This window comes from Hetaerina americana, unplaced genomic scaffold, assembly GCF_022747635.1.
Source record: "Hetaerina americana unplaced genomic scaffold, ioHetAmer1.1.p SCAF_10, whole genome shotgun sequence".
Lineage (NCBI taxonomy): Eukaryota > Metazoa > Arthropoda > Insecta > Odonata > Calopterygidae > Hetaerina > Hetaerina americana.
Genome location: NW_027286070.1, coordinates 54312151 through 54327546, shown reverse-complemented (window position 1 = coordinate 54327546; position 15396 = coordinate 54312151). Strand labels below are relative to the sequence as shown.

At 37.4% G+C, this 15396-nt stretch overlaps 1 protein-coding gene across 1 annotated transcript in view; it reads right to left on the bottom strand.

Moving 5' to 3' along the window:
* The window catches only part of LOC139700334 (filaggrin-like), a 103820-nt gene that overhangs the window by 25821 nt on the left and 62603 nt on the right, over positions 1–15396 (bottom strand). The window contains exon 10 of the mRNA XM_071598974.1: positions 1827–6704. Within this exon, the coding sequence (XP_071455075.1) occupies positions 1827–6704 (4878 nt within the window). The remainder of the gene's footprint in view (positions 1–1826; positions 6705–15396) is intronic.

The window sequence follows — 15396 nt, the reverse complement described above, 5'->3', positions numbered from 1 at the left end:
ACTGAGGGCAAAAAGTCTAAGTGAACATAAGTGGTAGAAGTATTTGTTTTTGGAGACAGGCAATATATTTTTCATCATTTCAATGCAGTTTTAAAATCAATAATTTTTAAGTCAAGTTAGAGTAGTAGGCTCAAATTAACTCGACTTAAAATCATCATTTATCTTAAGGCTCATTTTTTAAGACTCAAGTTTTACTCACTTTTTGAAACATGAATGACTGAATACTATTTGCTTTTTTTCTCAGAGTTGGCAAGAAACAAGGTGAAAGTGTGGCTGATTTTGGTAATCATGTCACATGGTACATAAGAATTCCTCTGAAATAATTTGTGGTTGTTTATCAATTCCGTCATTGGCCACAATGAGCTCTTCACTGAGGACATGCTGGACAATTTTAGTTCCAAGGTAATATTTTGGTGGCTACCCTATTCTTCATCACACTGTCACTCATCTCCTTCCCCTTCTTAATATGACGAAAAAATAGAGAACTTTATTCTATATACCTATTACTACCCTCATGTGCTCCAACATTCAATTTATATGCCCCACTAAGTTAAGTTAAGAGGCAACCTTCAGTTTGAAGATACTAAACCCAAAAACTTAGTCATTATCTCTCTTCATGTTCGACTGGTAAGCACCTATGGCTTTCTTTCTGGTGGTTTTTAATATTCATTAAAAATGGAAGAGGTAAAAATCCACAAAAATGTTAAGCTATTCTGCATATTTTTATGGCATAATCAGACACACAAGATTGAAACATTAACTTGGGTTGTATTTACAAAATATGGGAGTGATACTAAGGTCTGCTAAATCTGCCAAACATAGTATCCCTTAACAAATATGTGAACTAATGATGTAGAGTGCAAGGTTATTGGTTTGAACTATGAGAGGAGAGAATGATTTAGTTTGGTGGACCACACTATGGCCGAAGGAGTTGTCTGGAGGTTGGGCATTATAAATCAATTGAGTACTCTGTTTTGACAGAGTATTAGGAATATTTGGAAGTCTACTGGAGATGATGAGGGGGGGTCTTTGTTCTAATAGAGTGATGTCCTACACACAAGCTCTTCCACCAGGTCAAGGTGGAGGATATAATTGATTATAGTTCTTTCTTATGTTCCTAAGTTTTTGGCTATCCAGCAAAATGGGGTAGATGATATTATAATTGTCAGAATTAAGTGACTTGGGATGAGTATCATACTTTGCCATGGAGAAGAGAGGATTATTTTTTAACATTAATTTTCTGCATGCTTGTATTTAATCGGGACTTGATTTGAGTAATCAATATATACATTTATCGTGGTGCCTTTTGTTAGAAGGATGAAGAAGTTGTTGAAACTTAAATTATTTTCAGTTAGTACAATCTGCCATGTTGACAAAGAAAGAGGTAGATGGGTGCTATCTGAAAGATTTGAGACCTTCATTATGAAAAATGGGGTGCTAAAGAAGTTAAAGTTGGCAGTAGAATATAAAGGGAAACAGCAATAGGGAAAGCATAAGAGATAAGCACACTATAAGAGGAAAATTTGGGTCAAAGAGTGTTTTAGAAAAAATGAGCAATGTGAATACATTAAATAGCACTCTTATAAGTCCAAATATAAAAATTTCTTGCTTTGATGAGACATAATATTCCATGCCATCATATTCTGTTCATACATCATAAAATACAACACAAGAAAAAATTAAAATCGGTGGACAATGAAAAAAATCCTTATGGAAAACAAATTAGGTGTACAGCAACTAATGCCATATGCACATTAGTATGGTGTGCTACTTATTAAAGAATATTATACCTTATGAATTAGCAACTTCACAAGCATTCAACTTACTGTCGTGATTCCGATCTTGCCTCATTTTAATGGAGGAATGTGGCACACAATTCGCATTTGAATATTTGACACTTTCCTCAGAATATGAGGACATCCATGATGATTCTAATGATGGTTTCATCATATCTCCCAAAGGATCATTCAGTTGTAATGTTGCTTTCTTTGTTGGCTGAGGGGATGCATGTGAATGGTATGTATTATTATTATTAGAACTATCCCTGTATATATCTCTTTTATCTGATGACCCTCCAATATGTGAATATCTAACTTCCATATTGTATCTCTTTGTCTTTTCTTTATGGAATGGATTAGTCATCCATGGTAAATCTTTCTTTGTTTTAGATTTCAGCAAGGTCTCTGTGGTTCGTTCGGGCTCCATGATTGCCTCCAATGAGGTATGAGAATGTAGTGAATCATTCCAATTAGATTTGTCTTTGCGTAAGTCACTTCTACCCGATGACTTCAGACCATCTGAATGATGTCCACCTTTCAAAACATATTTAGTTGTCTTATCTGTGTGGGGTGACTTAGCTGATTGAGATGAACGTTTCTTTCTCGCTGGAGGTTTTGTCAGCTTGGTCATTGGCTTTGTCATCTTAGGTGGTTTTGTTGAAGGTTTTGTCGGTTTAGGAGTTGGCTTAGTTGTTAGCTTTTTGGTCTTAGTTGGTCTTGGTGATGGTTTTGTTGGCTTGGATGCTGGAGGTTTCTTTGTTGTTTTAGGCTTGTAGCTTTCCTCTGATGAAGAATGAGATTTTGATGAATAAGTCTCACTTGATCTAGAACCGTGTGAGTCTTTACTGTCTGATGACCCATCATTATGTGAATATCCACCTCCACCACCGTATTTAGTTGTCTTGTCTGGGTAGGGTGGCTTTGTTGGCGGTTTTGGTGAAGGTTTTGTTGGCTTGGGTGCTGGTGGTTTCTTCGTTGTTGTTTTAGGCTTGTAGTCTTCCTCTGATGAAGAATGAGATTTTGATGAATAAGTCTCACTTGATCTAGAACCGTGTGATTCTTTACTGTCTGATGACCCATCATTATGTGAATATCCACCTCCACCACCGTATTTAGTTGTCTTATCTGGGTAGGGTGGCTTTGTTGGTGGTTTTGGAGGTTTTGTTGGCTTGGGTGCTGGCGGTTTCTTTGTTGTTGTTTTAGGCTTGTAGTCTTCCTCTGATGAAGAATGAGATTTTGATGAATAAGTCTCACTTGATCTAGAACTGTGTGAGTCTTTACTGTCTGATGACCCATCATTATGTGAATATCCACCTCCACCACCGTATTTAGTTGTCTTGTCTGGGTAGGGTGGCTTTGTCTGTGATTTTGGAGGTTTTGTTGGTTTGGTTGCTGGTGGTTTCTTTGTTGTTGTTTTAGGCTTGTAGTCTTCCTCTGATGAAGAATGAGATTTTGATGAATAAGTCTCACTTGATCTAGAACTGTGTGAGTCTTTACTGTCTGATGACCCATCATTATGTGAATATCCACCTCCACCACCATATTTAGTTGTCTTGTCTGGGTAGGGTGGCTTTGTTGGTGATTTTGGAGGTTTTGTTGGTTTGGGTGCTGGCGGTTTCTTCGTTGTTGTTTTAGGCTTGTAGTCTTCCTCTGATGAAGAATGAGATTTTGATGAATAAGTCTCACTTGATCGAGAACTGTGTGAGTCTTTACTGTCTGATGACCCATCATTATGTGAATATCCACCTCCACCACCGTATTTAGTTGTCTTATCTGGGTAGGGTGGCTTTGTTGGCGGTTTTGGTGAAGGTTTTGTTGGCTTGGGTGCTGGCGGTTTCTTTGTTGTTGTTTTAGGCTTGTAGTCTTCCTCTGATGAAGAATGAGATTTTGATGAATAAGTCTCACTTGATCTAGAACTGTGTGATTCTTTACTGTCTGATGACCCATCATTATGTGAATATCCACCTCCACCACCGTATTTAGTTGTCTTATCTGGGTAGGGTGGCTTTGTTGGTGGTTTTGGAGGTTTTGTTGGCTTGGGTGCTGGCGGTTTCTTTGTTGTTGTTTTAGGCTTGTAGTCTTCCTCTGATGAAGAATGAGATTTTGATGAATAAGTCTCACTTGATCTAGAACTGTGTGAGTCTTTACTGTCTGATGACCCATCATTATGTGAATATCCACCTCCACCACCATATTTAGTTGTCTTGTCTGGGTAGGGTGGCTTTGTTGGTGATTTTGGAGGTTTTGTTGGTTTGGGTGCTGGCGGTTTCTTCGTTGTTGTTTTAGGCTTGTAGTCTTCCTCTGATGAAGAATGAGATTTTGATGAATAAGTCTCACTTGATCGAGAACTGTGTGAGTCTTTACTGTCTGATGACCCATCATTATGTGAATATCCACCTCCACCACCGTATTTAGTTGTCTTATCTGGGTAGGGTGGCTTTGTTGGCGGTTTTGGTGAAGGTTTTGTTGGCTTGGGTGCTGGCGGTTTCTTTGTTGTTGTTTTAGGCTTGTAGTCTTCCTCTGATGAAGAATGAGATTTTGATGAATAAGTCTCACTTGATCTAGAACTGTGTGATTCTTTACTGTCTGATGACCCATCATTATGTGAATATCCACCTCCACCACCATATTTAGTTGTCTTGTCTGGGTAGGGTGGCTTTGTCTGTGATTTTGGAGGTTTTGTTGGTTTGGTTGCTGGTGGTTTCTTTGTTGTTGTTTTAGGCTTGTAGTCTTCCTCTGATGAAGAATGAGATTTTGATGAATAAGTCTCACTTGATCTAGAACTGTGTGAGTCTTTACTGTCTGATGACCCATCATTATGTGAATATCCACCTCCACCACCATATTTAGTTGTCTTGTCTGGGTAGGGTGGCTTTGTTGGTGATTTTGGAGGTTTTGTTGGTTTGGGTGCTGGCGGTTTCTTCGTTGTTGTTTTAGGCTTGTAGTCTTCCTCTGATGAAGAATGAGATTTTGATGAATAAGTCTCACTTGATCGAGAACTGTGTGAGTCTTTACTGTCTGATGACCCATCATTATGTGAATATCCACCTCCACCACCGTATTTAGTTGTCTTATCTGGGTAGGGTGGCTTTGTTGGCGGTTTTGGTGAAGGTTTTGTTGGCTTGGGTGCTGGCGGTTTCTTTGTTGTTGTTTTAGGCTTGTAGTCTTCCTCTGATGAAGAATGAGATTTTGATGAATAAGTCTCACTTGATCTAGAACTGTGTGATTCTTTACTGTCTGATGACCCATCATTATGTGAATATCCACCTCCACCACCGTATTTAGTTGTCTTATCTGGGTTGGGTGGCTTTGTTGGTGGTTTTGGAGGTTTTGTTGGCTTGGGTGCTGGCGGTTTCTTTGTTGTTGTTTTAGGCTTGTAGTCTTCCTCTGATGAAGAATGAGATTTTGATGAATAAGTCTCACTTGATCTAGAACTGTGTGAGTCTTTACTGTCTGATGACCCATCATTATGTGAATATCCACCTCCACCACCATATTTAGTTGTCTTGTCTGGGTAGGGTGGCTTTGTTGGTGATTTTGGAGGTTTTGTTGGTTTGGGTGCTGGCGGTTTCTTCGTTGTTGTTTTAGGCTTGTAGTCTTCCTCTGATGAAGAATGAGATTTTGATGAATAAGTCTCACTTGATCGAGAACTGTGTGAGTCTTTACTGTCTGATGACCCATCATTATGTGAATATCCACCTCCACCACCGTATTTAGTTGTCTTATCTGGGTAGGGTGGCTTTGTTGGCGGTTTTGGTGAAGGTTTTGTTGGCTTGGGTGCTGGCGGTTTCTTTGTTGTTGTTTTAGGCTTGTAGTCTTCCTCTGATGAAGAATGAGATTTTGATGAATAAGTCTCACTTGATCTAGAACTGTGTGATTCTTTACTGTCTGATGACCCACCATTATGTGAATATCCACCTCCACCACCATATTTAGTTGTCTTGTCTGGGTAGGGTGGCTTTGTCTGTGATTTTGGAGGTTTTGTTGGTTTGGTTGCTGGTGGTTTCTTTGTTGTTGTTTTAGGCTTGTAGTCTTCCTCTGATGAAGAATGAGATTTTGATGAATAAGTCTCACTTGATCTAGAACTGTGTGAGTCTTTACTGTCTGATGACCCATCATTATGTGAATATCCACCTCCACCACCATATTTAGTTGTCTTGTCTGGGTAGGGTGGCTTTGTTGGTGGTTTTGGAGGTTTCGTTGGCTTGGGTGCTGGTGGTTTCTTTGTTGTTGTTTTAGGGTTGTAGCTTACCTCTGATGAAGAATGAGACTGTGATGAATCGGTCTCACTTGATCTAGAACTGTGTGATTCTTTACTGTCTGATGACCCATCATTATGTGAATATCCACCTCCACCACCATATTTAGTTGTCTTATCTGGGTAGGGTGGCTTTGTTGGTGATTTTGGAGGTTTTGTTGGTTTGGGTGCTGGTGGTTTCTTCGTTGTTGTTTTAGGCTTGTAGTCTTCCTCTGATGAAGAATGAGATTTTGATGAATAAGTCTCACTTGATCTAGAACTGTGTGAGTCTTTACTGTCTGATGAGCTCTCACCATGTGGAAATCCACCTTCTTTACTGTAGTTTTCATAACTTGCCTGCCAGTAACTACTAGTATATTCTTTACTTCTCTGATCATTTTTATCCTTTGTTTTTTGATGATGTTTCTCTGGATTGGTTGTTGCTGAGAATGTATCTTTGCTTTCCCAAAATGGCCATTCTTGGCTTTCACCAAAATGGTAAATGCTGTCTGAAATATCTGAGTTTTCATAATCAAAATAATCCTCATCACTGTACTCGTAGTATGAGCCAATATGTACTGGAAATGTCTGTGTATTTCCCATGTGTATAAGTTTATCAAGAAAAAATCGTTGATTAATTTCGTTGTCCAAGGTACTAAGATTACTCTGCCGCTGCTGCCCCAGTAAATCTGCAATGTAAAAGAAATTGTACACCTATTAACTACTGCATACACTTTGTCAATTAACTTTTGTGTAAAAGTATCTCTTCCCATTATTCTTGAAGTGATTAACAATCGTCATTTTTAACAATACCTTTGGCACAATTATTAATTTGATATTTGGTTTAACGTTTTATCATTTGACAGCAATATTTACGTGAAGGTATATTTTATTACATACTATTATATTTAAGGACTTTTTTGTATTTTTCAATAGAAAAGTAACTTCATTTTCAAATGGATAGTAATATACTCACTGTTCTTTGAATTTATAAATAAATTGCTAGAGATGTTGCGGTATTTATATTTATGAGGAAAAATGAAACTGTTTTTATAGTTAGGTTATAGCTATTAGAGAGGTTAGAAGAGAAATTAAAAGCATGACAAGGTAAGGTAATAACTGTATGACAATAGCTTAACTTTAATATTGCAGTTTTAAGGATTTTAATCTCTTCTAACTTTTTAAGCATAGATAGCAGAGGCACTGTGTCAAAACATTTGCAGTCAACACTGCATATGTCTATCTACATCATACCCTGTATGCTATTCCTATGGTTTGTGACATGTGGTGGTAACACACTAGTCATACAACATGAAAAATCAAGGTCTTAATTTTTAGTTACCATTAATTTATAAATGTGAAATAATTCAAATTATGTTAATCATTGTTATAACAGGTACATACTAACTAAACAAGAAAGTATTAATATTATCTATGCTCACAAGAAGAGATTCTAGTTAGAAGGAGGACAATAACTAATGCTAGATGAGATAATAACATTATAAGCCTCTTATAATGGAAAGAGGATAGTACTTTTCCCCTTGTGCAGTTGATCTCTTTTCGTACCTGGAAAAATGTTTATAAAATCTATTTTTTGCCCTAAACCATAATGACTTTTAATTAAATGCTCTTTCTAATCATGGAATGAAGTGGCTAATAATATATTTTCAACATCATCTCTGAAGAGAATTCATTCCATTTCATGCAAGAGGAGTTATTTACCTTTCCTATGCTCCTTGAATTATTCACAATATAGTTACTCAAAAATCTACATATGCTTCTCATTTAATGGTAAATTTTTACTAATCTAGCTCTTCCATGCTGAACACAATATAATTTAGCCATCAATCCTAGTCCATGAGGATCCTATATACTATTAGAATATTCTAAATGAAGCCTACTTAAAAAAATAGCATTGCTCTTTTACCTTCTTGCTACATTCCCCAATGTTCCTCTAATAAATTCCAATTTTCCACTAGATACTTTACATATTCCTTGTATCTGTTTCACCCAAGAAGGGTTGTAAATAAGGGTAATGTCTGAGTAAGCTTACACTTTCTATGTCAGTGTTTTAGATATGGCTGGTATTTCGCAGAGAAATAATCCTATTCCAAATGATGATCCCTGCAGACCTTTTTACTTGCACCAATGCTGTATTGCATTAAGGTCATCTGCAAAAGCTACTTTATCCACAGGAATATGGATTTCTCTGTAAATCACTGCATCATCAGCAAATAAGGGTGTATTACTTACTATTGATTGCTGAGTTTATGTTTTTAATGTAAAGAAGTAATAAAAAAGGTCCAATAACACTTCCCTGAGGGAACATCTGAAGTTACTTCTACTGCATTAGAGGTAAAATCATCTATGACTATCTTTTGCCAGCCACTCTTCAAATAGTCTTTAATCAAGCTTGGGATGTTTTTATTCTTGCTATAGGCTTCTAGCATTGAGGGTAATTTACCATGAGATTCTTTGTCAAATGTTTTTCCAAAGTTAAGAAAATTGGCATCCACTGCAAGATTATTTTTTCTTGCACCCAAAATATCATGAACCAAAAGAGCAACTTGTGTCCAGCAGGATCAACTCATTCAAAAACTGTGCTGGATTTTCTTCAATAACTCTTGATTATAGGTATCTCATTATCATACCAAAAGTTATATGTTCCATGGCTAATCTTGATATGGATTTGAGGGAAAAAGGTCTGTAATTTACTCTACTCCTTCCTTCTCTTCCTTTCCAGTCACTAGAAACCTTGTGATCTCTTAGGGACTTCTTAAAGATGATTTCTAGATAAAGTGTAATTTTCACAATCCACATGAAGTCAATGATCAATTTAATGGGCAAGGTTACAAATCGTGGTGTCATTTCAATGACCTTGAAACCACTTACCCGCTTCATATCACCATTCATTTCCTTGAAGAAATGCAGAATATATCCTATAAACTTGATTTGTATTTGTTATTCTTAAGACTTCACTTCATAGACACCATTCTGAGCTATACAGTTCTCCCAGCATTTCCTTACCCTTCGAAGGTCGTCTTTGTAGAACTCAGCAAATTTTTTTGGAAACCATTGTTCGACCTTTTGAATTATGTCATTTGTGTCATAAAATCTCTGACCCCATGATGGTTTTTTTAACTCTGGGAATAAGAAAAAGTCACTTGAGACAAAATTGGGGGGAAAGAGTGGATGTGGCCAAATTTCAAAGCCATATCACTTTGATTGGCTGTCCCTGTTGCAATTGCAGGTTGCACTGTGTTTGCTTCTGAAAAGAAGTCAGTGGTAAAGGAACCTTATTGCTGACGGCTTTAACATGTGCAAATGTTCGTGGATAATTATCCACACTCTGCCATACCAAATATCAGTATCATTCATGATCATTTGGATGGTTGCTCAGTCTAATAGGATCAAGTTCTCCATTTTCTTCAGTGCGGCAGCATTATCCTTGAGTGATGGTCTTCTACTTCTTGAATTGTCAGTGAGGGACATATGGCCACTTTGGAAATTCCTTTTCCACTTGACAACTGAGTCATATGACAGGATATCATATCAATAAACTGCTATTATTTCATCATGGATTTGCTGGGAATTGTAACCTTTCAAAAATAGGAACACAATCACACTGGAAGCCTCTAACTTCTCCATACTACGAGTTCCCTTAATCTATGGCTTCCTGAAGGAAAACAAATCAACATTAAAACAATTAATTTGCAATATTATGTATATAAGAATTGATTAATATATGAATAAATATCCAGATATCCTGGTTATTTATTTGTAATAATTGCTTAAAAACAATACACCCACAAATATCTGTAAAATAATTTAATTCGAGTTATCATCACAAATTGATATTCAAAAGATTATGAACATGAGATACATTGTCATAGCTTTTCCTGGTCAACGGCTGTCTAAAGTGAGATTCATTGCCCACCTCTTCCTGTCCCTCCTAAAATGACTTCAACCATCTTGAAACTTGGGAATACAGAAAAGCAGGGTTCTTCTAAGCTTTCTGATTAATTTGGTAGGTGTTAGCAGGACATTTTTTCTGTTTTGCACTGAACTTGATCGCATGCTGTTGTTTTAGAGTTGACTTCTTGACATGTATAATATCAGGAGGTTCATGAAAACTGTGATCCTGATGCTCCAAGAGCTCAAAATGAGCTGAGCTTGGCAGTACTATATAGCGAAGAGTCCCCTCAGCTTGACAATCCAGTCTGAATGTACTAAGACTAATAGGAGCACCAGAAAAAATAATTGCATTACTTTCCAGACACAGCATGTGCTGAATGACAGATTAGTGAAAGTTTTGACTCTCATATCGAAGTTCAGTAATAGCTGATAATTGATGAGCCGAAACAATTTCTTTCATAGATGATTCCCCTGTGCAAAATTTTTTCTTGATGTTGCAAAAAAGATTGAATTATGCTATGTTGTAAATTCAAACCAGAAATATCAATAATAGCTTTAGTATTTTACCTGACTTATCTTTATACAAAACCCCTAGTCAATATTTCGAAATGCATCTTATGTGGAATGATATAAATGCAAGTCATGTCAGGTGAAGGATATGCTATTTCAGGCATATAAGGTTCGCACTTCAATTTGAAATTCCAAGAAACTGCAGGAGATGCCATGACTGTAACATTTTTACTATATTCTTCTGATATATATTCATTGGGCTTTAAAATTGTTCAATTTTACAGTTTTAAACTTCCCATTTACCCTCTCCTACTGTTTCTGAACAGAAGTTATTCATTGAGATATCTTTTGAGCTCAACTTATGCAGATTGAACTGTGGATCCCAAACATTGAATGTCTGAAATCCAAACCTTGAATCAAATTGAATGCCATTTTCCAATAGATCTCTTAATATTTAAAATTGCATTTTTATGTCATATACAATATTTTATCACCAAGGTACAGCAAATGAATGGTTGGCACATTGACATTAAAACATTTCTTTACCGCCATAATGAACATTAATGCTGTCTAAGGCAGTAAAACCGTAGTATACAAAAATATTCTCCTAGGAACCTAATTATATGGAAATAAAAGATTCAGTTGTCATGGTGGGCATAAATGTCAAATTACTGGATCTGGTTTTAAGTAGTTGTGGATTTGTTAAAAAAAATGTGTTGATAAATAGAAATCTTTTCATGATGCAGGTCATAAAAATGAAAAATACACTGTAAAAACTCATCTGATTACAGTTTCATAAAAAATATATTGCAAAGTATAAGCAAAACAGTATGAATAGTCTTACAGAATAGTCTAATGGGCAAATGTCAGTCTATTTTATGCTTCAATTTGTTGATTTCTGTTCAGGAAAATGATTTGCTCACAAATCTCTCTATTCCTCATGGTAACTTTAATACTAGTTTTGCAAGGAGGAACTGCAAATTTCAGGAAGGATAATCACACCACCCACAAGTCTTTGCAGAGGATTATTATCATTGTAATTTGTGTTGGTTCAAAATGTTATTGAAAAGTTAGATTCTAAAATAATTTAGTGACATCCCTTTGCTAATTGAAAAAGTTTCTTTATCATATAAGTTTCACTAGCTGTTAACATACCAGTTTAACATTGCGAGTAACTTGGACACTCAATTGATTGGTAGCTTTATCATTTGCATTATTTTAAATTCTTATGAAATAAATTATTTTTACCCTTATTGCAAGGTTATATGAAACAGTAGGTTTTTTGCTTTACTATTGATATATCAAATATAAAATGACATAATCACAAGGATAATCTGAATAGGGTTTTTAGAGGCATAATTCACTCCCACTCAATGTATTCACCTTAATTTCTTTTTCTTGTGGAAGGTTTGTGATATATTGGAAATATTTAATATGAAGCAAAGTAGATTACGAGTTTCTTTTAAAAGACATTTAATTTTTCACACATTGATTTCATTGTAATGTGTCATTATCATCTTAAATTTGAATATTAGCATTAACAAATTTCCTTCTAAAAATTGTAGTTCAAGTTAACTGTTGTGTAAGGAATTCATAGTGAAGAATTGAAAATATACTTTTCAAAAATGAGGTAAGATTTAATATGATGTGCATTTCGACACCCTGAGTTATCATCAATAAAAAGACAGGTCTTGTACCTGATGATAGCTCAGTGAGCAATAATTATTCTTTCTATACAGTGGAAAAGAGCTTAGTGTTTGATTCTTTGTTAGTATTACATTTAGTCTGACTTCATTTCCACTAATCAATCATATTGTATAAGGTAACTGAAATTTTGCTAACCTGGTTTATCTGTTGATATAATTTCATTGTTGTGTAGAGTTTCACTGCTGTTGACCTTTATTATGACCATTAGAAGCCCTCCAAGCAGCCCCCATTGCTGCATTGTTGGACTCTGGTAATAAATTATCACCATAATATTAGTACCATGAAAAATGTCTTGGTCAAAATTAAAGAATGCTCTTAATATATAACACGAGTTACTCAATAGCAACAACCCTTATGATGTGGGAGGTAATGGACTGGTTTATAATAGATGCAAGATATGTTGTGGTTAATAATCATTCCTAAGAGGAGTGTGTTAGTCAGGGAGTTCAATTCCAGATGACCCTCAATCTTAACTCAACTGATTTTTTTTTGGGTCAAATTGGAAACAACAGGCTGCCCAGGGAGAGGAACTGTGCTCCTTTAACTTGACTGAATGAATTTCTCAAACTGTAGGGTGTAGCACATGGTGAGCTCTAACTTGATCTATGAAACTAACTCGCTTTCATATGGTCTTATGCTCTGCTATTCACCTTACCTAAGATTTTACATTTAGGCATCATTGAGGAAGGTGGAAAATAATCAGAAAAATATCATTGATGTATGTCATTGGCTAATGTATCTCAGACTAATGGCTTACTTCAGATATGCTTCCTTCACCTCTATTTGATATCCAAAGTTGTTTAAGAGATAATATGGTTTCAATGATTTCAACTTTCCAAATATTGATAGAAATGGATTTTGATCCTGCAGTTGTCTTGATTTTAAGTAAAATTTTTGACATTCCAAGCCTCCTTCCAAAATGGAAGACTTTGACTTGGTGATTCACCAGATTTTTTGTTGCAGAAATTGTGAACCAACATCTAGGCAAGGCAAGACAACTTAAATATAGCACCACTGAGTAAAATGAAAACCTGAGTGTTTTATCCACAACTCGATGACCACAATGAGATGCTGGCAGTAGACCTTATTTATTGTTCTTGAATGCACTTAACGTTCTCTAATGTCTGATATCCTTTCATTTCCTGAGTATAATTAAATGAAGGTTAAGCCCTTCAAAATCCAAATAATACATGCAATGCCCTAGATACAGTAGCCTTTCAAAATAATCAATGATTTAGATTACACATTATCTTGCTCATAACAACATTGTGCGGAATGAACTCTAAAATATGAAAAATGTTTACTCATAGGTGATAGCAAAAATCGATCATTTCCTCTACACTCAACCCTAACGGCAATTTTGACAAGAAGGGTGTACCCCAAAGAAACGCTGATTATCATCCTGTATGATAGGAGTCAAAATGGAAGGAAATCCTTCTCGGTGAACGCAGGCATTGATTTTAAGATTTCATCTGATTTTTTGACATGTATTCGAACCAATATGCCTATCGGGTGGGAGCAGAAGGGGAAAGCACTGAGGTTAACATTTTTATCCTTTGAGAAATTGGTGTTTTGTTTGGTTTTGTTTGGTCCTAATCTGGAAGGAGTTCTACTCTGAAATGAGAAGAGGTCCAAAGCAATCGACTTTCTTCTCCCATCTAGTACGTCACTTTCAGAGCAATAATCTACCAAGTACAGCAGTGCCGCTCTCCAAATTCCGGAGGCCAATGTTTCGGTCGCTAGGGAAACAGACACTCGGTAGAAACAGGCAGGTTCTAGCTATCGAAACGTCCACAACTCTGATAAGTGATGCCCGATGCCCATAGCTGTCCTATCGTTTCACCGATGAATATTCCTTCGCTAAATATTGCCGGCGTTTATAGCGCCTGAAAAATTGTAGTTCTCCAACGTTTTCTCCGCGATCTCAGGGCTGATATAATACTCATTTAGAGGTAAAGGAGGCCGTAGTCTGGGATGTGAACACCTTTCAGGCTATCGGGAAAATTGCCTCGACCAGGGATAGGGTAACATGCTATCCAAGCCGCGCATTCTCACTGATGCTCGACTCCATTGGAGCGATTGGCGCAGTGTCTTTTTTCTGCGCCGGTCCCGCCCCCTTCACGCGATCCGGGCTAAACTCTCGGACGCGGATTGACTACCTTTTTCTCTCGGCATCACTTAAGAATGCTGTCCAGACAGTGGACACCCCTCCGGTGTCCTTCCCTGATCACTGCGCGCTGACTGCGAGTGTTACGTGCCCGAACGCAACCCCGGCCCCACTCACCCACCACTGTGGCACTGTGCGGCACATTGTGGCCCGCAAAAAAATTATAATCAGCCACGAGTTCCAAAAATAGGCTCTCCAAAAGTGGCAAAAAGAACTGGACACGGATATAGGGGGCTCCAAACGCTATCCAAGCTTCGGCGCTGGATGATATCCGAATCCGGCTCCGCCACAGACAGAATCCCTGTCAGAGAATCTGCGACACCGACATCCTTAGGGAAGTGGCCACACTTTCAAAATATTTTTCACAGGAATCCTCCACCTAAGGAAGGAGACACACCCCCTCTCTCAATTCTGTCCTTAGTTCGAAAAGACGAATTAGGTCGAGACATGAGTTCGGACGAGCTGGACTGCGTCTCCTCCATGTTCCCAAAGGGCAAAGCACCCGGCTTTGACGGCCTCCTCTTTGAATTTTATTTCGCCTACTGGGATGTTTTCAAACTTATTTTAACCCACCTTTTTAACCGCATTTTAATTAGCGGCTCTCTGGCTGCAAGTCAGCGCACCAACGCGATAACCCTTTTACCAAAGATGATACGCCCCAAGTCGTTCAACGACTTCCGGGCTATTGCCCTTTTAAACGCCGATTATAAAATATTGGCACACGTCATGCGCTAGAGAAAGACGGCTGCTGCTGACATCGTCCTCTTTCCATCCTAGCACGTCATGTCGAAAACGCGAAACATTTTGATGCCGCACTTCTCATTCGAGACGTTTTTTTTCCTCACCCTCGTATGGCGATCTTTTTCTATCAGTGCTATTGATCGCTAGCTACTGATCTTGCGAAAGCATTTGATCTGGTCCGGATCGAATGGATCCTAACCGTGCGGAAGACGATGGCCTTTCCCGAGTACTTCATTCAAGCCGTCTCAACTATGTACACCCTCTGGAATAAGGATAAAGAATGCCACCTCACCGCCTACTCCCGTCAGGAACTCCGTTCGGCAGGGCTGCCCGCTGTCAAT